This window comes from Eptesicus fuscus, chromosome 14 (assembly GCF_027574615.1).
Source record: "Eptesicus fuscus isolate TK198812 chromosome 14, DD_ASM_mEF_20220401, whole genome shotgun sequence".
NCBI lineage: Eukaryota > Metazoa > Chordata > Mammalia > Chiroptera > Vespertilionidae > Eptesicus > Eptesicus fuscus.
In genome coordinates this window covers 6,314,236-6,333,755 of record NC_072486.1, presented here as the reverse complement: position 1 = coordinate 6,333,755, position 19,520 = coordinate 6,314,236, and the positions used below count along the sequence as shown (strand labels likewise).

Here is a 19,520-nt window from a genome sequence, read left to right as displayed (position 1 = left end):
ACATTAAGTAAAAAGTAAACCCAGAGAGAATATCCAAGTCATTCCAGTGTTCATTCTACTCATTCACCCAGTCCATTCCTGCAGGGAAAGCTTCATGAAGTTCCCACGCGATCGGGTCACAACCCAGAACTCTCAGACCCTGCGTTGGTCTGAGCTTCTCGGGAGAACTGTGACTCCCCACAGCTGCCAGGGGGTTTCATCCCCAAACGTTGACACTTTTGCTGTAGTCCCCATGGGGACCACAGAGAAACAAAGAGGAAGAGACACGCGGGCATAAGACTGGGAGGGCCATGTGCCCTTTTGGGTAGACCATGCCATGTGAATGGTCAAGGGATGCTCTGGAGAGGGGACGTGACAGTAGATATTGACAGGTAAATAAGAATTCCATCAGCTGATCCATGCAGGGAGCCCATTCCAAGCAGAGGGGACGGGTACCTGAATACACAAATCTGTGATCAACATGGTGTCCAATCTAAAAGTGCCAGGTGGAGATTTGGGAAGGCCAGATGGTGGAGAAGGCTTTCATACTAACCTCGGACTTTATCCTGTTCACAGTGAAGATCGAGAAAGAGAAGATTTACCTCTCCAGTTCTCTAAAGGAATAAAAGCAACTTTTGTGGGTAGAGTAGCCTTATAAATAGACCAAAAGAGAAATCCGGGCAGCCAGGGCAGGCATAAGGGGTGGGAGGAAGACTTAGGACTGCTCTTTACTCTAGGGCAGGGGTGGGGAACCTTTTTTCTTCCAAGGGCCATTTGGATATTGATAACATCACTCACGGGAGGTCACGAGGCCCAAGCTGTAAAACAGTGGGTGCAGGAAAGAGAATTTTGAGCGACTTCTCAAAGACAAATATTTTCCTATTCTCAATTTTGCCTTTGGTTAGTCCTCATGCAGTCCTTGTTTTAGCACAGGTCTAAACCCGCTTAAAACTTCTCTTCTGTGTCTTAAAAGGTCAACTGTATGATTAGCACGATTCCTCTTCAGTCATTACCTATTCCTCCCTAGATGGCTACATCCGAGTGGCAACAAGCTCCAGCAATAAAAGTCCAGGGGCTCCTGTGTCGCCTTCCTTTTTCCTCAATAGCCTCCTGATGAATCGGGAAAAAAACCAATCTCCCAGGAATTCATGTCTGCGGCAGCACCTGGCTGCAAATTTGAAAGACGCGGAAATTAATCACTGTGTTTTTGTTAGACTCTTTCACAGGCCTGGTGAACATCTTGACAGACATTATCTGGCGTTTCACTGGGGACTTCATGGCGCCTGATCTGGTGTGCCGCGTGGTCCGCTACCTGCAGGTATGTAGCACCTTCCCAACTGGATGAGTCAAACTGACACCGAAATCAGCTCCGGGATTCTCCCTGGGAAATCATACAAACTGGCTCCCACACAGTGCACTGCGCACCTCCTTCTAGTTGACAGGACAGGCAACGTTAGTGAGATGTTTAAAACGTATTTCTTTTGCTAAAAATAAGACCTATATAAAGAAAACCCAATACATTTTGGAGATTAAACCCTTACCGGAGATAACATTGGCAAATATGTTCTCCCAGGCTGTGGACTCTCTTGTTGTTTTGTTCATGGTTTCTTTTGCTGTGCAGAAGCTTTTTATTTTGATATAGTCCCATTTGTTTATTTTCTCCTTCGTTTCCATTGCCCTAGGAGCTGTATTGGTAAAGATATTGCTACGACATATGTCTGATATTTTGCTGCCTATAGATTCTTCTAAGATTTTTATGGTTTCCCGTCTTATGTTTAAGTCCTTTATCCACTTTGAGTTTATCCTTGTGTGTGGTATAAGTTGGTGGTCTAGTTTCATTCTTTTGCATGTATCGGTCCAATTTTCCCAACACCATTTATTGAAGAGACTGTCTTGACTCCATTGTATGCTCTTGCCTCCTTTGTCAAATATTAATTGAGCATAATGGCTTGGGTCGACTTCTGGGTTCTCTGTTCTCTTCCATTGATCTATATGTCTGTTCTTGTGCCAGTACCAGGCAGTTTTGAGGACAGTGGCTTTGTAATACAGCTTGAAATCTGGTATTGTGATCCCTCAAACTTCGTTCTTCTTTCTCAGGATTGTTGTGGCTATTCGGGGTCCTCTTTTATTCCATATGAATTTTTAGAGAGTTTGTTCTAGGTCTGTGAAATATTTGATAATGGTTTAATCTCCAAAATTTATAGGAAACTTACATAACTTAACAAAAGGAAGATAAACGATCCAGTCAAAAAATGGGCAAAGGACCTCAATAGACACTTTTCGAAAGAGGACCTACAGAAGGCCAAGAGACATATGAAAACATGCTCAAAGTCACTAATCATCCGAGAGATGCAAATCAAAATGATAATGAGGTACCATCTCACACCTGTCAGAATGGCTATCATCAACAAATCTACAAATGACAAGGGCTGGCGAGGATGCGGAGAAAAAGGAACCCTCGTGCACTGCTGGTGGGAATGCAGACTAGTGCAGCCACTGTGGAGAACAGTATGGAGTTTCCTCAAAAAACTAAAAATGGAACTCCCATTTGACCCAGTAATCCCACTTCTAGGAATATATCCCAAGAAATCTGAAACACCAATCAGAAAGGGTATATGCACCCTTAGGTTCATAGCAGCACAATTTACAATAGCTAAGATTTGGGAACAGCCTAAGTGCCCATCAGCAGATGAGTGGATTAGAAAACTATGGTACATCTACACAGTGGAATACTACACTGCTGTAAAAAAAAGAAGGAACTCTTACCATTCACAACATGGAGAGCATTATGCTAACGAAATAAAACCCAAATAAAGCAATAATAAAACTATCAAAATTCATATTTAAAGCATTAAATAAAATTTCCAGGTCAATGGTAAGGCTTTTGACATAGTCTGGCTGTCTCCATCCATCCAGGGTGTTGTAACAAAAATATTACAGAGCAGGTGGCTTATAAACAAACATTTAAAAAATTTTAATATGTTATTATTGATTTGAGGGGGGGGGAGAGAGAAACACTGATGAGAGAGAAATATCAATCAGTTGCCTCCCATATGTAACCCACTTGGGGATGGAACCCACAACCTGAGTATGAGCCCTGACCGGAAATCAAAGCAGTGACCTTTGGGTGCCCAGGATGAAGCTCAACTAACTGAGCCACACCAGCCTGGACAAACAACAAGCATTTATTTCTCACAGTCCAGGAGGCTAGAAGTCTGAGATCAGGGTGCAGGCATGACCCTTTTTCAGGCTGCAGACATCTCACTATGTCCTCGTGGTGGAAGGGCAGGGGAGCTCTAAGGTCTGCTTTATAAGGGCACTAATTGCATTCATAGGGGCTCCACCCTCATAACCTAATCACATCTCAAAGGTCCCACCTACTAATACCATCAAGTTGGGCTTTAGGATTCTAACATGTGAATTTGGGGAAGATGCAAACACTCAGACTATACATAGCACTAGTTAAGTAATCTCGAGAATTTTTTTCAATTTCTTTTTGCTTTTTCTCCTCAAACTAACCCAACACTGGCTACTGTTGTTTCTGAAAAACGTTGGCAGTTTGTTAGAAAATAGGTATTCTCTCCAGTTGTTTTAACTTATATTTATTGTATTACTACCCAAATTCAACCTTTTACAATATCTATTGGCATTTGAATTTCTTCTCTAAATTGCTTATTTTCCTTTTTTTAATTCTTTTATAACCAGCATACTTATTTTCTCAGTTATTGATAGTATCTATTTTTAGATTAAAGACATTTACACTTTGCCTGTCGAATATGCTTCAATATAAAATATAATTGTAAAAATATATATAGGGTGTAAAATATTACCTATGTACCATATATATTTCATTATTAATACATCATCCATGTATGTAACATAGATTAAGACACAGCAATAAACACAATTGAACTTAGTATGGAAAGAATGGACCATTTTATAACTGGTGTTAGGATCGATGTGTTCTATTCCTGAGTTCTTAAAATGATTTCCCATTAATGTATTTTACTTTTGTTGCCAGTACTTCAGATCTAAATTATTGTAGCTTTACAGAGGTATAAGACATTTCTGGGAAAATTTAATCCTGTTAGATTCCATTTGTTAGTATGACTTTTTTTTTAGAATCTTTGCATCTATATTCATAAGTGAGATTATGATTTTCAGTTGTTCGATCATTTTCAGATCTTGGTAATGGAATTATTCCATCTTCAGAAAATAGAAAGTCATTACAATTAAAAATCTCCTTTTGTGTTTTGCACCTAACCTTGCGAGTTTATATGTGAAAGAGCCCCTGTTACTGTCTGGGGCTAGTATTTTCTCAGTGGAAATATTTAAAACATAGTTCTTCTTAAGGATTTTTGCTTCCATATTTCTTCTTGAGGATTGATAGAGTAAGCAGGTCAATATTTTCAACTGTTTACTCTATCAATTGCTGAGAAACAAGCCACATCAATACTTAGTGGCCTAAAACAATAAACATTTAATATCTCACAGTTTTCATTAGTGGAGCATTCAGAAACAGCTTGGCCTGGCGGATCCAGCTAATGGCTTATCACAGAGCTCCATCAGCTCTTGCCCAGGACTACCATCATTGGGAGGTCTGATCTGGACTACACAGTTAACTTTCAAGGTGGCTCACTCACGTGGCTGGCAAGTTAGTGCCAGCTTTTGACAGAAGATTCAGGTCTTCTTCACCCGGGCCTCTCCACAAATATTCCTTAGTGGCCTCACGACCTAGCAGCTAGCTTTCCCGAGAATCAGCTACCCAAGGGAGCACAGTAGAGGCACATGTTTTATGAACTCGTCTCAGAAACCATACATCATCACCTCCACATTATTCCATGGGTCACACGGTCATCCCTGATTCAGAATGGAAATAAAAGACCCACAAAGGAGCCAACCAGGAGGCAAGGATCATTGGGGATACCTTGGAGACTGGCTGCCACACTTCCCTTCACATTTTTCAAATACATGATAACCTATGTCTTTTCTAATTACTAACTGAAAAATGTCCTTTTGACCCAGAGTTATTCATGTCAATAATATTCCTTCTAATAGTATCCTTCATAATAAGAGCCCAGTAACCCTTACGGCGGAATGACCAGAACGACTGGTCACTATGACACTCACTGACCACCAGGGGCAGACGCTCAATGCAGGAGCTGCCCTCTGGTGGCCAGTACGCTCCCACAGCGGGAGTGCTGCTCAGCCAGAAGCCAGGCTCACAGCTGGTGAACGCAGCAGCAGTGGTGTGAGCCTCTCCCGCCTTTGCAGCAGCGCTAAGGAGATGTGAGCCAAGCAGTAAGGAGCAAGCAGGTGGGTGGTTAGGAGCTAGCAGGTGGGCGTTTAGAAGCGAGGGGTCCCGAGTTGGGAGAGGGATGTCCCGGATTGTGAGAAGATGCAGGCTGAGCTGAAGGGCCTGTCCCCTCCCCCAGTGCACGAATTTCATGCACCGAGCCTCTAGTAAAAATATATTAAAAAAATAAACATAAGCTGACTTGACTTTGGGTGGTGAACACACAATGCAATACGCAGATGATGTGTTATAGAATTGTACACCTGAAGCCTATAGAATTTTATTAACCAAGGTTACCTCAACAAAGTTAATAAAATTTAAAAAACTAAATATAAATTACATTTTTTAAAAAAATAAGCTGAGGAATGAGATATTCATAGGGGCTTAGAAAACCTCTGACAGAGCCCTGAGAATCTAGAAGACCAAGGGCACACTCAGGACGGTGCCTGTGCTTAGACATTCTTTGACTTCTCTCATCAGAGTTTTGTGGTTTTAAAATATTTATCTTGCATGTATTTTGTTAAATTTACACCTTAGCATTTCATAGTTTGGTGCTACATACATGCTATAGTGGTTTTAATTTTACATTAAAAAAATTTATTGCTGATATATGAAAAACACAATTGACTTTTATATATTAACTTTGTATTCTGTAACCTTACTATTCCCATTTAATAGTCCTATAGGGTTTTCCTCCTATTCTTTTGGATTGCTTATCCAAAAGAATTGGATTTGCCTTATTGGATTTGCCTGACCCGTGCTAGGGAAGAAAGAGAGAAGGCCCTGACCTCTCACCTTTGCCTGACCTTAAAGCTTTGTGCACGCAGGAAGTGGAGGCAAAGGCAGAGCTGCCATTGTCTGGCTGTGTCAAAACTATGCCCAACATTCACACTGAGACTCTCTGTGATGACTGGAAGACACACCGGTTCCAGGCATCTGTCCATTGATTGCGACACTCCTGTGCGGGATTTTGATAATGAGGGAGGCTGTGCCAAGTGAGGGCTGTGAGTTTATGGGAAGTCTCCGTACCTGCCACTTAGTTTGGCTGTGAATTTAAAACAACTCTAAAAGATGTGTATTTAAAAAAAAAAAAAAGAATGAAATATCCAAGAACTGTGGGACAATTACAAAATGTGCAAAAAAAATTAATTAATGTAATCCATTACATCAAACAGGTAAAGAAAATGTATATGATCCCATCAATAGAAATAGAACAGTACTTGACAAAATTCAACACTCATTCATGTTTTTTTTTAAAAAACTCTCAGAAAACTGATAGTTGGAAACTTCCTCAACTTGATAAAGAATATCTACAAAAAAAAAAAACTTATAAAATAACCTCATACTTAAAGGTGAGAAACCAGAAACTTTCCTCTTAAGACTGAGAACAAGGCAAGGACGCTCCCTGTCGCCATTCCTACTCAGCACTGCACTCAAAGTGCCAACTGATTCAACGGGACAAGGAAAGCAAATAAAAGGAAACAGACTGGAATAAAAACAACTTTGTTCACCAACAAGACTGTTTATATAAGCAATCCAAAAGAATATGAGGAAAACCCTATAGCACTATTAAATGGAACTAGTAAGGTTACAGAATACAAAGTTAATATATAAAAGTCAATTGTTTCTTTCATATATCAGCAATAAAAATTTTTAATGTAAAATTAAAACCACTATAGCATGTATGTAGCACCAAACTATGAAATACTAAGGTGTAAATTTAACAAAATACATGCAAGATAAATATTTTAAAACCACAAAACTCTGATGAGAGAATATCTAAATAAGTGGATAGACACTCCATGTTCATAGATAGGCAAATTCACTATTGTTCAGATGTCAATTCTGCCCAACGTAATTTAAAAATTCAATGCAATCCCAATCAAAATCCCGCCACGTTATTTTATAGATACAGACAAACTAAAGTTTACATGGACAGGCACAAGACACAGAATAGCCAACACAGTACAGAAGAAGAACAAGGTGAGAAGAGCAGCCTGATTTCAAGACTTCAAACAAAGCTACAGTAATTAAGGCAGCATGGAATTGGTGAGAGAACCAACAAGTAGATCAAGGGAACAGAACAGAGGCCAGAAACAGATTCCCACAGTCAACCTGTACCACCTTCTCAATTTTTTCTGTAAATCTAAAATTGCTCTGTAGAAATAAAGTACATTAAATATTTTTTAAGTCAGTCTAGGAATCCTTTAAACGAATCCAGTCTGGCATCTTTAAAAATAAAATTTCGCTAAATTTCCTCTATTTAAGTCTCACATCTCCACAAGATTTTATTTGGTTTCATATTTCCTAGGTCATTTTTGTCAGAATTGAGGGGTGGGGTAGTGAGAATTCAAACATATGTCCTCAAACTGCCGTCTGTTCTCCAAATGGTATCCCATATGTTGTTGATGTGTAGAATTCTCATTGTTGACATTTATGAATTGACTATAATTGTACTTTGATTTTCTTCTTGACTTGAGTTAATTATAAGGGCATTTAAATTTCCAAGTGGTATTAAAAAAACATAATAATAATGTCAGCTTTTATTGCTTGTAAATTGGCACAAGTGCCACTTTTTGGAATCTATTGAGGGTTGGGTGTTTTTTTTTTCATAATTTCATTATGACCAATTTTTGAAATGTTACCTTGATATTTTATAATAATGTGTATTATTCTTATATATTGTTTATTTTCTATCTATGTATAATTGTTTTTGTTCCTCTGTAAAGCTCTGAACATTTTAGTAGTTTATATTTAGTGTTATGTTATTAATATAAGTTTATTAACATTTTCTTGCCATGATGTTTTATATCCTTTATTAACAGAAATAATCCCTTTGTCCCACGAAGTGCTATTTGCCTTAAATTTAATTTGTCGAATAGTAGAATTAGAATGAATGCCTCCTTCTCATTTTTAGTTGCTTGACATACCTATCTATCACTCCATTCGTAAACTTTGATAACCATTTGGTTTTAGAGGTTTCTCTTCTAAACAGGACACAGTTGGATTTGGGGACAGTTTTGTAACCAGTCCTTGTTTGTTTCAGTGAAGGGGCTCAAGCCATTTCTATTGATCGTGACAAGTGGTGTTTGGTGTTATTTCAGCCACCTCATTTAATCTTTCCGTCTTAAACTTTCTTCCTGTTTGCTGGTGTTTTCCTTTCTATTTGGTTACTAATTATGGTAGGCCACAAGTGGCCCTCAAAAATATCCAGTTCCTAATCTCTAAAGCCTATGCATGTTTACCTTATGTGGCAAAAAAAAAAAAAAAAAAAGAAAGAAAGAAAGAAAGAGAGAAACCACAAAAATCTTTGCAGATGTGATTACACTAAGGATCTTGAAATGGGGAGATGACTGAATTATTGTGGTGGGTCCGCTACAATCATCTGTATCCTTATAAGGGGGGAGATGACACGGAGACAGAGGAGGCATTGTAGCCATGGACTCGGAGATGGGATGGGTGTGGTCACAAGTCAAAGAATGCTGGCGGCACCTGCAGCTGGAGAGGAGGTCCTGATGCTCCTCTAGCGCCTCCAAAAAAAGGGGCGTCCTGGGAACACCTTGATTTTGAGCCTCTATAACTGATTTGGGGCCTCTGGTCTCCAAAAATGCGAGAGATTGCATTTATGTTGGTTTAAGCCACAAAGTTTGTGGTAATTTGTTCCAGTAGCCATAGGAAACTAATAAGATCTTTTCTCCATTTTTATTTCACTCTATGATAGCTTATCTTTAATTTTAAATTTAATATCAAAGTGAAAAGCAAAGGAGACGCCTGAATGCCTACATGGAAATGTAACATGACTTCTTTCCTTCTACCCTCTCTTCTCACTCAACTTCCCAGATTTTCTTCTGAAATACTTCACAACTATATTCATAGTTGTTTGTAAACATGTTGTGTTTTTCTGACTCATTGCTTACCTTAGCTATTATTATTCAGTCCCCTTCCCTCTTCTTGAGTTCTTCATTTTGAAACAATTCCCAATCGGCAGAAATATTTCCTCAAGGAAGATTTTTCAGGAAGGTGATGTGATGTTATATTTTCTCCATATATATATATATATATATATATATGAATAATTCTGTGCCTTTGCATAAAAATATATTCATAAAGTCCTCATACTTTTTCTTTCAAAACTGTGAACATGTTTTGATACTCTTTTCCACTTATCTTTGTGAAGAAACGCATGACCATTTGAGATGCACTTTTTAAGTAACCTTTAATATTTTCCCCCTGCCTAGATGTTCCGAGAGCCCTGAAATTAAATACTCTTTTTGACTGTGTCTCAGAATAGATTGCATTTTATGAACGTTGCCTGCTTCTCCAGGCGCTCTTCACCGTGACCTTTCTTGCTGCTCCGGTTTCGGAGCTGGTGTCAGCCACCTCGCTCAGTACCGTCTCCGATGGCCCTGCTTCTCCCGACCTTTCCACCATGCGACATTCCACCTCCCAGGGTTTTGCCCCGGGAGCTCTCTTCCCCATCCCCTCCCTGAGGTCACCCCCTCAGCAGCCCTAACAGTTATGAATTCATAATTGTTATGAACACATAGAAATCCCAACTTTCTCTAGGGAGGCAATTGTCTGACGTTTTGGTTAAAGGTGGCCATCCTTTCTCTTCCTATTTAGCAAGAGGAGAATTTCCCCCTTAAATTCCTCATGGAGCCTTCAATCTCTGATCAGTCCTCAGAACCCCCACCCTGGGACACCTTTCGAAATATTAGTGCTGGGCTGTCTTGTGGTAGTGTTACCAAAATAAATACAATAAAGGGCAGCCATGTGGTTGCTTGGGATTTGTCTGAGCAGGGGGAAAAAGACAAAAAGGCACAAATTCAGACAAAGGTCATTGCCAAAGTCATGTTATTTCATTTTAGAAAAATTCAGACAGTCACCCTTCCACTCCAGCCTTCGCGTTCCTCCTCTGCGTGCTCTGGGTTTGACCCGAAGGTTCTGGAACAGAGAGATGCTGCTCTCCGAGTAGAAAGAGGCTCAGAGTCAGCTGAGGGCTTTTCTCCTTGCTCGTCCTTTCGGAGCTATTTCCTGTCATTACAGTTGGAGTGTGCTCTTCACACGAGGGATACTAAGGTCTCATACCCCAATTTCCTTCTCTGCAAAGTATGCAAATAGCACTGCACCCCAGGTAATCACAGGGCTGGGCAAGGTTGATAAAAGAGGGGGTGGGGAGCAGGAAGGGGAGGCCCGAGGACCTACCATAGGGAGGAGTTCTGCTGGGGAAGTAGAGGAAGGAACGGGAGCTCTGAGTATCCTCTCCGAGGATGACAAAGGACTTAAACCAGCCCGTTCCAACCCAAACCCTCCTTTCATCATCTCTCAGCAACTCGCGCAGATAAAAGGCAAGGGGACGTTTTGTTTTTAATTCTTCTGGAATGTCCATGGTGACAGAGAAAATTAGAGTTAGCTTTAAAAGTCAAGCACCAACAAATGTACCCTGCACATGTCCAAAGAGAGGCTGATTCTGAAACGCAGAGTCTCCAAGAAGCCAAGCGAGTGAGCGAGCCAGAGAGCTGGGAGCATTCTCAACTGTCACCACTAGCGAGGCCAGTTCCAGCATCAAGAACAGCATTCTGCTTCCTAGAATGGGAGGCAGCCTTCCTCTCCCTAACCCAACCCCATCTCCCCCAGGGTTCAGTGCCCGGGTTTCCAAACAGCACAAAGCACCCCTCTTTCCACGGGGCGCCTTCCCTCACCTCTGTGATGTCACGCAGCTCCTCTCATTTCTGCCTCCAGGTTGTGCTGCTCTACGCCTCCACCTACGTCCTGGTGTCCCTCAGCATAGACAGATACCATGCCATCGTCCACCCCATGAAGTTCCTGCAAGGAGGTGAGCTGCCTCAACCAACTGCTGTGTTGTAGGCCTGCTATAAAATCTGGACTACGAGGTGTAGTCAAGTGTCATTAAAAATGTGACAAAAGCCCAACTTGTGGAAAATAGATGATGTCTTTAAAATACCATTCTGCAAAATTTACACCCAAGGTAGCAAAATTAATAGAGCAAGCAGAACTTTAGGCTAAATAGAATTAATGTCAGCGGATACTACTGAATACATACTATTGGAGCAGATACTTTGGCAGCTTAACCATATCTAATTAAATATAAAATGTGTAGCCCTTGACATAGAAATTCTACATCTTGGCATCTTCTCTGGGTGCATGTATACATGTGTTGTGTCTTGTAGCATTGCTTAGAATAGCAGGAATCCAGTGCCACCCTTGGTGTCCCTCAGTGGAGGAATGGCTAGCTGTCCTGAAGAAGTTTTAGTAGCTTAGGTGCATTGATTGCATGCTATGTGCCATCCATGACTCTAAGTTCTTTACATATGTTAAACATTTTAATCCTCACAACAGCTCTGTGAGGTAGGCTCTAGTATTACCTGCATCTTCCAGTCTGGGCAATTACAATTCAGAAAGTAAAAGTAACTTGCCCAAGGTCATGCAGCTAGTAGGTTCAGGGGCTGGATTTGAACTCAGATGGTGTGGGTCTAGCTCAGCTGCCTGTGACATACCCTGTCTCTCTCAATGAGGATGTGGTAGAGCCATGGGCAGCAATGTGCATTGACATAAAAATGTTCAGTGATACAACAGCATGCAGAGGAAGCCATGCAGAATGATAAGATTAATATACAGACAAAGTCAAAGCAATGCTAGATATTGTTGAGAGAGAGGCAGAAGAGAGAATGCAAGAAAAAGGGAGATCCCAGAATAATACACAGTTGCCTGCAAGGACGCCCACCGCCTAGTCCTCACTTCTGGGAATGAGAGTTGGACAAGCCATAGTGACCACATGCAAAAAGGTAATTTTTAACCTGAAACATATTAATTTATTGTGTGCAATTCAAAGTCATTGAATTTACCTGCTTCATAGGCTTTCTCTAGTGTGTGTGTGTGTGTGTCCAGCACCAAGCTTTTGAGCACTGCCATGCTCTGGGGATTATGGTAGAGAAGAAAGCAGGGAATGTGCTGAGGGGAAATGGGAGAGATAGTCTATGATACATGTATACAAAGGTGTGATACACTTATTCATCCATTCGCTTATGCCCAGCGGGCTCCAGGAAGGAGTGAATGTGGTCTATTAAAAGACACCTCCACCAGCGTATTTTAAGTTGAAATAGGAGAAGAGAACGTACGTATCAGGAAGCGTGTGGGGTGTCTCAGGACAGCTGCTGGCGGTGGAGGGCCTGGGATCTGTAGCCAAGAGGGAAACATGGTCAGTTACATGTTTCCCCATATTCACTGGGTTAAAAAACCCCACCGTTTAGCTCAGAGCAAAGATGACGAGTTCTGGGAGACACTGTGCAGTATTCTGAACAGCATCCTAAATTACCGGAAAGGCAGCGGTGAATATCATAGTGTCCTTTTAAATATGTAAAGCCATTTATTTCCTCACTATGAAATTACTGAGGCCCAGCCCTGCCTCTGTTTTCTCTGAGCAGAAAAGCAAGCCAAGGTGCTCATCGCCACTGCCTGGGGCCTCTCCTTCCTGTTCTCCATCCCCACCCTCGTCATATTCGGGAAAAGGAAGCTCTCCAACGGCGAGGTGCAGTGCTGGGCCCTGTGGCCCGATGACTCCTACTGGACCCCGTACATGACCATTGTGGCCTTCCTGGTGTACTTCATCCCTCTGGCCATCATCAGGTAAGACGCCCACAGGCCAGACCCCAAGGGGGCTTTCCTGGTTTGTCAACTGCCACTCTCCTCCCCTACAGCCCACTCCCTGTTCCTCGTGTCCTTGGGGGAAGTGGCCGGGCCACACGCTTTTATCTAAAGTTTGTGCTGAGCCCAACTCCTCCAAGTAGAGCAAGGGGCAGGGCACTAGCCTCTGCTGAGTGTGTGCTATGAGACAGGCACTGGGCTGAGTGGCTAACAGTTACCCCATTAGCCATGCTTCAACTCTATGGAAGAACTACTGCTGTCCCCGTTTAATAAATGATGACACCCAAGCTCAGAGAGGTTAAGTAACTTACCCAACATCACACAGGATTTGAACCCAGGTCTGTCTGATTTCACACCCTGCTCTTTGTCATAGTACTAGTTCCAGAGATCTTATCACTGAAAAGATAGTTGAAACAAAACTGAGCAAAAACAACAATAACACAAAACGTAAGTAGAGTGTGTGTGCAGGAGGTCAGGTAATGGCAGGGAGCATTTCCCGGAAGCCACCATTGATGGATAGAAGAACTCTGACAGGAGAAGGGGAAAGAAAGCAGAGGGGCAGTTGGCTCCCTGGTGACCAGAGGTCAGAATGAGTGTGTCAACAGGAAAGGACAGGCAGGCAGAGCCAGTGGGAGAGAAGTTGGCAGTAAGCTCTTTCTGGGTAGGGTGAGGCTCGACTGGGAAGGGCCTTAGAAACCAAGCCATAGATGCTCCCTTTGTCCTACGGCCAATGGTGGGCCAGAGCTGGTCTTTCAGCAGAGAAGACCACAGCTACCTGGACAGGACAGGCCTCACCTGGTCATGTGGCAGGGCCACCTCTGGAAGGGTGGAATGCATGGGTGGGGCTGCAGGGAGCTATCTGGGTGTTCAGTGTGGATGCAGGGCATGCTGATCCTGCCATCCTGCACCCTTTGAGTGTCCCCAAGCCTGCTATGGGGTTTCACGTACTTTGTCCTTGGCAAAGGAAACCAGCCTTTGGTAGCATAAATAATCTATCTTACCTTATAATAGACAAATATGCAAATTGACCACACCTTCGCCACGCCCACCAACCAAGCCACGCCCACCAACCACGCCCACCAGGAAACCGTTGCAGGGACGTTGGGGTGTGGGGCCTTGGGCACCAGCGGGGAGCCTGCACGGATCACAGGAAACCACTGGGGGTCGGCTCCTTCGATCCTTAGCAGGGATGTTGGGTGTGGCCGAGCCCAAGGCCACCGCCCGGGGCCAAGCCCCGACCCTGAAAGAAGGCAGAAGGCGGTGGCCACAGCCAAGGCCTGGGTCCCCGGTGCCGGCAGAAAACTGGTGCAGGCAGCCAGGTGAATGAAGGTCTATTGCACGAATCTTCGTGCAAACGGGCTACTAGTATATATATATATATACATGGTAAAAGCTAAGTGACCAGAACAACTGGAATGACCAGTTGCTATGACGCACACTGCAGCCAGCCAACCCGCCCGAAGAGGGCGGGGCCAGCTGGCCAACCTCCCACGGCCCCTCCCCCCATCTGGCCCCACCCCTGATCGCCCCAATCAGGGTGGGCAGCCGGACCCCACCCATGCACGAATTTGTGCACCGGGCCTCTAGTGCTGTGATAAAAACTCTTGTCCTTAAAAAAAATCACTTGAGTCTCTGATCAGTTCCTCCTAAGTCCTTCTTGTGGAATTGCTAGATCAAAGATGATGCTCACTTTAAGACTGATGCATATTTATTGACTGTCCTCTGGGAAAAGGGGGTTCCTGCCAACAGCAAATAAGAACTCTGGTTTTTCTCCCCCTGACCCAATGGGAGGTGGTACCATTTCTTTCTTAAATCACTAGTGTCCCGGTGCACAGATTCATGCACATTGAAAAGAAATTAATTAGAAGAAATATTTTTATATCGCTATTCGCCCTTTCTCTATAATAGAAGTGTCAACCAAATTCACAATCAACAATGACAGGCATGCGATTGGTGCCAGTGAGAGCTTTATATGTATTGTGCATGCGCGAGTCAACTTAGCCTTTTATAGATTTAGAACAAACTTGCTTAATTAGACTTCTTTCTGATTTAGCTAAACTTTTCCCAGCCCAGTGAAGCACCCCAACTTCTCTTTCAGGTAATTGTCAGCAACACAGCAGTAAATATCAACACGAAGCAGATTATTATTGTAGATCATGCAGGGAGAACAGAGGGTAAAATATTTAACTGCAGCAGTGTTTGACTATAATCTGCGCAGTGAGAAAACCTGAAGTCATTTTCAAGTTCCACCATTTCTTACTTCTTTTCAGTCGGGTCAAGTTTCTAAGCTTTCTAAATCTCCGTTTTCTGGCTAATGAAAAGAAAATAGGATTCCACCAAGTCTCCTACCTAGCTACTCCAGGACTTCTGTGAGGATCAAATGAGCTGAGGCACGGGAAATGCTTTACAGACATTTGGTTACAGTGTAAAGTGTTTCCACCTGGCTATGAAGCTAGTCGTGTTCCTGGGCTGCAGAAACTCCAAGGAGGCTAGTCCTCACTAGAGAGAGGAAGCCAGGCATTGCTATGTGATGTCATTACCCAGATGGTCGGACACTTAGCATATTAGCCTTTTATATATATAGATTGCCAGTCATAGAGTTTAAAGAAAAGCTATCTCATTGTTTCAATATGCATTTCTTTGATCATAAAGTGGTTAGGTATTTTCCAAGTGTTTTCTGATATTATGGGAATCACTTGTTCTTCCTCTTTGCTCACATTTAGTCTCAGAAAAAATACTAAAGCTGAATTTTGTATAAGAACAGACTTAGGGCTAAAAGGAACGAAATGGCTTGCTCCCCATCAGAGGTCAAACTGGGCAGAGTGATCCCCATAAGCCAGCCCAGCAGCCTGGCTGAGATTACAGATGGTCCCGTCATTCTGCTCAGTCCATACATTAGCCTCCGCAGTTCATTTCAACTTACTATGCTCCTCCCCACCAAGTTGAGTTTGGGAGGGATCTTGAAGGAGAGATGAAGGTTATTTAGACAACCAATGAAAGGGAAGTCATAGCAGCCTTAGCAGGGGCACGTGGGTGAGGAGAGAGGCCTATCCCAGCCCCAGCCCCAGGAAAGTATTTGGGAGGAAGAGGCTCAGGCTGTCACGGGCAACTGACTGATCAATTTCAGTGACAGCCGCAGGTCCTGGCTTCTCTCCTGATTGATTTCCTATCAGCTCATGAAATCAGTCAAAACCCTTGCTCAGCAGGGCGGACGCCTGCGTGAAGCAGTGGCTCCCCCGGTGCTGTCTAGCCAGATCTGCCATGTGGGTCTCTCACTGTCTGAAGTGTCCCCCATTCGTTTGAGCTGCTTCTTTCCACCAGGGCTTCTCATCAAACTTGCCGACAACCCAACTTGGGTGTTTTTGTGTTGTCTTTGGAAGTAGCATACCCCTGCGCGCGTATACACACACACACAACATGGACATTTCTGGCCATTTAGTGTCTAGATCCATTTCTGGCAAATGGTAGATCCTCCATAAATATCTGCGATGGAAAGAAGGAGGGGAGAAAAGAGAGAGGAAGAGAGGAGTCGTACTGTCTGTGGCAAGCTCATGAGAGAGCTGTGTCTGAATAAAGATGTAGCTGTTCTGTCATTAATTCAATCAGGCTCCCAGGACTTGAAATCCTAGTGAGTGACATTAAAGGCAATACAGTGTTTTTCTGGGTCAACACAACTCAAACAACACAATTGTTTTCAAATTCACGTGTCATACCTGTCTCACTGCCGCTGGGGAGGCTGTCAGCCCTGCTGCAGTGCTTTGCGTTGGCTGTGGTTATTTGCTTGCACCTAATTGATACCTCATTCTCCGTTCATTTTCATCTCCGTGAGATCAGGGCAGAGGCATAAAAGACCCACGGCTGACAACCGCGAAGGAGTAAGTGGGTAAAAGCATGTTTGGCATGGAGCACTGATTTGTGGTCTATGAAACGAATCTATTTGTTTTGCATGGGGCATGGGGATCAGAATGGGAAGCCCATGCAGAGGCTGGCATATTCTCACCCCTCAACTTTAGGCCACACTATGTATTCATTTCACCAAGACTTGGAATAAAATTCAAGGACAATTGAGGCGGTATACACTCCCAGGGTTATTACAATCTTTCATTCTGTCCAGTGCAATAGCTTCCTATCTATCCTTACCCCTTTTACGTCGCTATTCCTTACGACAATCAGAGCCATTATTTTGTTTGGAAAATTGCTAAGCATGCAGTAGAGTATGAAATGAAAGAGAAAAATGTTCCCCTCACATCCCCCTTGTCCCACTCCTCGGAGGCAGTGCTGTTAGGAACGTCTGGTATACCTTTCCAGGACCGTTCAGATCAGACACCAGACTCTGCATCTGTATAGAAATAACACATCCACGCTGAAAAAAGGTCTGATCTTCGAAAAACTGTCAAGCAGTCATTTCACTCTCCTGGTTAGAACCCTTCAGTGAATTTCCATTGTTTCATGCTAACACTCAAGACCTCCAACCCTGTGTACAAGGCCACCCTCATCTTAGGCCACACACACATGCTGCCTGCACACAGGCTCAGCCACACCAGCCTTCTTGAAGTTCAATTGTGCCATGCTCCGTCCTGCCTCTGAGCCTTTGCACATACTGTTCCCTCTGCCTGAGGGATCATCTCCCTCTGCATTTAAAACACCCTTTTTTCTCCAGATCTTAGCTGAATGGTCACCTCCTCTGGGAAGTTGTCCCTGACCCCAGGGCAAGTCAGGGCCCCTATTATATACTCGTATATCACCCTACATTATATCTTCACAGCATTTTGCTCCTTCATAATCATGTACAATGTATTATATAAAATATATTGCTGTATTATAGACTATGTGTGAAACTTATGCGTATGGGGAGGATGGTAATGATCAAGGTGAGGAAGGCTGAGGAAGATGAGGGAGGCTTCGGGTGCTCCACGTAAGACACTGGGTGTCATCTTGTAGGAAAGAGGGGGCACTGGCAGGCTTTGGAGCCAGGGGACAGTTCTCTCCCGGGAGCACCAGCTACCATGGTGGGGTGAGCATCTGACATGGTAACAGAGTGGAGGTCTTAGAAGACAGAGGCAGTAATCAGGCAGGAGACTAGAGGGGGTGCTCACCTCGGCGGCAAGCACACCAAGATTGGAGTGATACAGAGCAGATAGCGTGGCCTCCGGCTGAGAATAGCACAACCATTCACGAAGCTTTCCATGTTTCTGTGTTTAATGGAGACAGAGCTTCCGTTTGAGAAGATGAAAAGGTTCTGGAAATGGACGGTGGTGATGGTTGCACAACAATGTAAATGTTCTTAATGCCACTGAACTGCACACTTAAAAATGGTAAAAATGATACATGTTATGTTCTGTGTATTTGATCACAGTGAAACCCCACCAACACACATAAAAAGAGATTGTAAGGGTCCTGAAGAGCAGGGATGGAGAGGCAGGGACAGGTAATGGGGACACTTTGCAGGGACAAACCACACAACTTGCTGATTACTTCGAAGCAAGAAATGAGGAAGAAAGAGGAGACAGATGTAATTCCGAGGTCTCTCTGATGCGTGACTATTACACCCCGAGAAGTGGCCAGATTTGGGTAATAAATTAAAGGGGTGCCCTCCTTACTAGGCATTTTCCCGGCTAACAGTAAAGCTGGGGCTGGCTTTCTACTTGCCTCACTGGTCCTTTAAAGATGAGGTGGGGCCCGGCTAGCGTGTCTCAGTGGTTGAGCATTGAGCTATGAACCAGGAGGTCACAGTTCAGTTCCTGGTCAGGGCACATGCCTGGGTTGCAGGCTCATTCCCCAGTGTGGAGTGTGTAGGAGGCAGCTGATAGATGATTCTCTCTCATCATTGATGTTTCTATTTCTCTCTCCCTCTCCCTTCCTCTCTGAAATCAATAAAAATATATTTAAAAAAACAAAGATGAGGTGGGGGTGACTGAGGCCCACACCCCTAACACATAAGACCTTTATTCATTTCCACCATGTATGTGGTTGGTGGTCAATAAATATTTGAATTATTGCTCAATTGTTACTAAATATTTGAATTAGTGATCAGTTAAGTACTGGACTTGCAATTATAATATACAACACCTTGTGTGGCTGTAAACTTTCCTTGGATTTCACTTCCTTGGGGAAAAGTTTCCCTGCTCTAACAAATGTTCGACTTAAAGTAAAGAATAGACTCACTAGTAATTTCTGTTCTCATTTGTTTCTTTAATGTAGACATGCAAATTCCAGAAAAATCCCTGGGCAGCTGTCTGAGGAGAAGGGGGGATGCTCCAAAAAGGCCTCTCGCTTTCTTAGAGCGCTCAGAGGGGTTGGCTGAACAAGACAGCAAAAGCATTAAGAAGCAGAGCATTTTAACAAGTCATTAATTAAGTTATATTCCAAAGATCATTAAAAGCAATTAGTGCCTTGTCAGCTGCTGCAGACTGGAGCTCCGATTTCTCTCTTAACCAGTGGTTCTCAAGAGGGAAGCTGGTGGGGTTTTAAAGTAAAGCAGTGCTTTTCCCCAAAGTTTTTAGTGGAGATACTTAATATATTGGAAATGTCAAATGACATGAAAGAAGGGTATGGATTGTTATATTTACCCAAGGGGACA

At 43.1% G+C, this 19,520-nt stretch overlaps 1 protein-coding gene across 1 annotated transcript in view; it reads left to right on the top strand.

Moving 5' to 3' along the window:
* Positions 1-19,520, top strand: part of NPSR1 (neuropeptide S receptor 1) — a 65,946-nt gene that overhangs the window by 35,774 nt on the left and 10,652 nt on the right. The window contains exons 3-5 of the mRNA XM_008147348.3: positions 1,194-1,297; positions 11,018-11,111; positions 12,721-12,922. Of these exons, the coding sequence (XP_008145570.2) occupies positions 1,194-1,297; positions 11,018-11,111; positions 12,721-12,922 (400 nt within the window). The remainder of the gene's footprint in view (positions 1-1,193; positions 1,298-11,017; positions 11,112-12,720; positions 12,923-19,520) is intronic.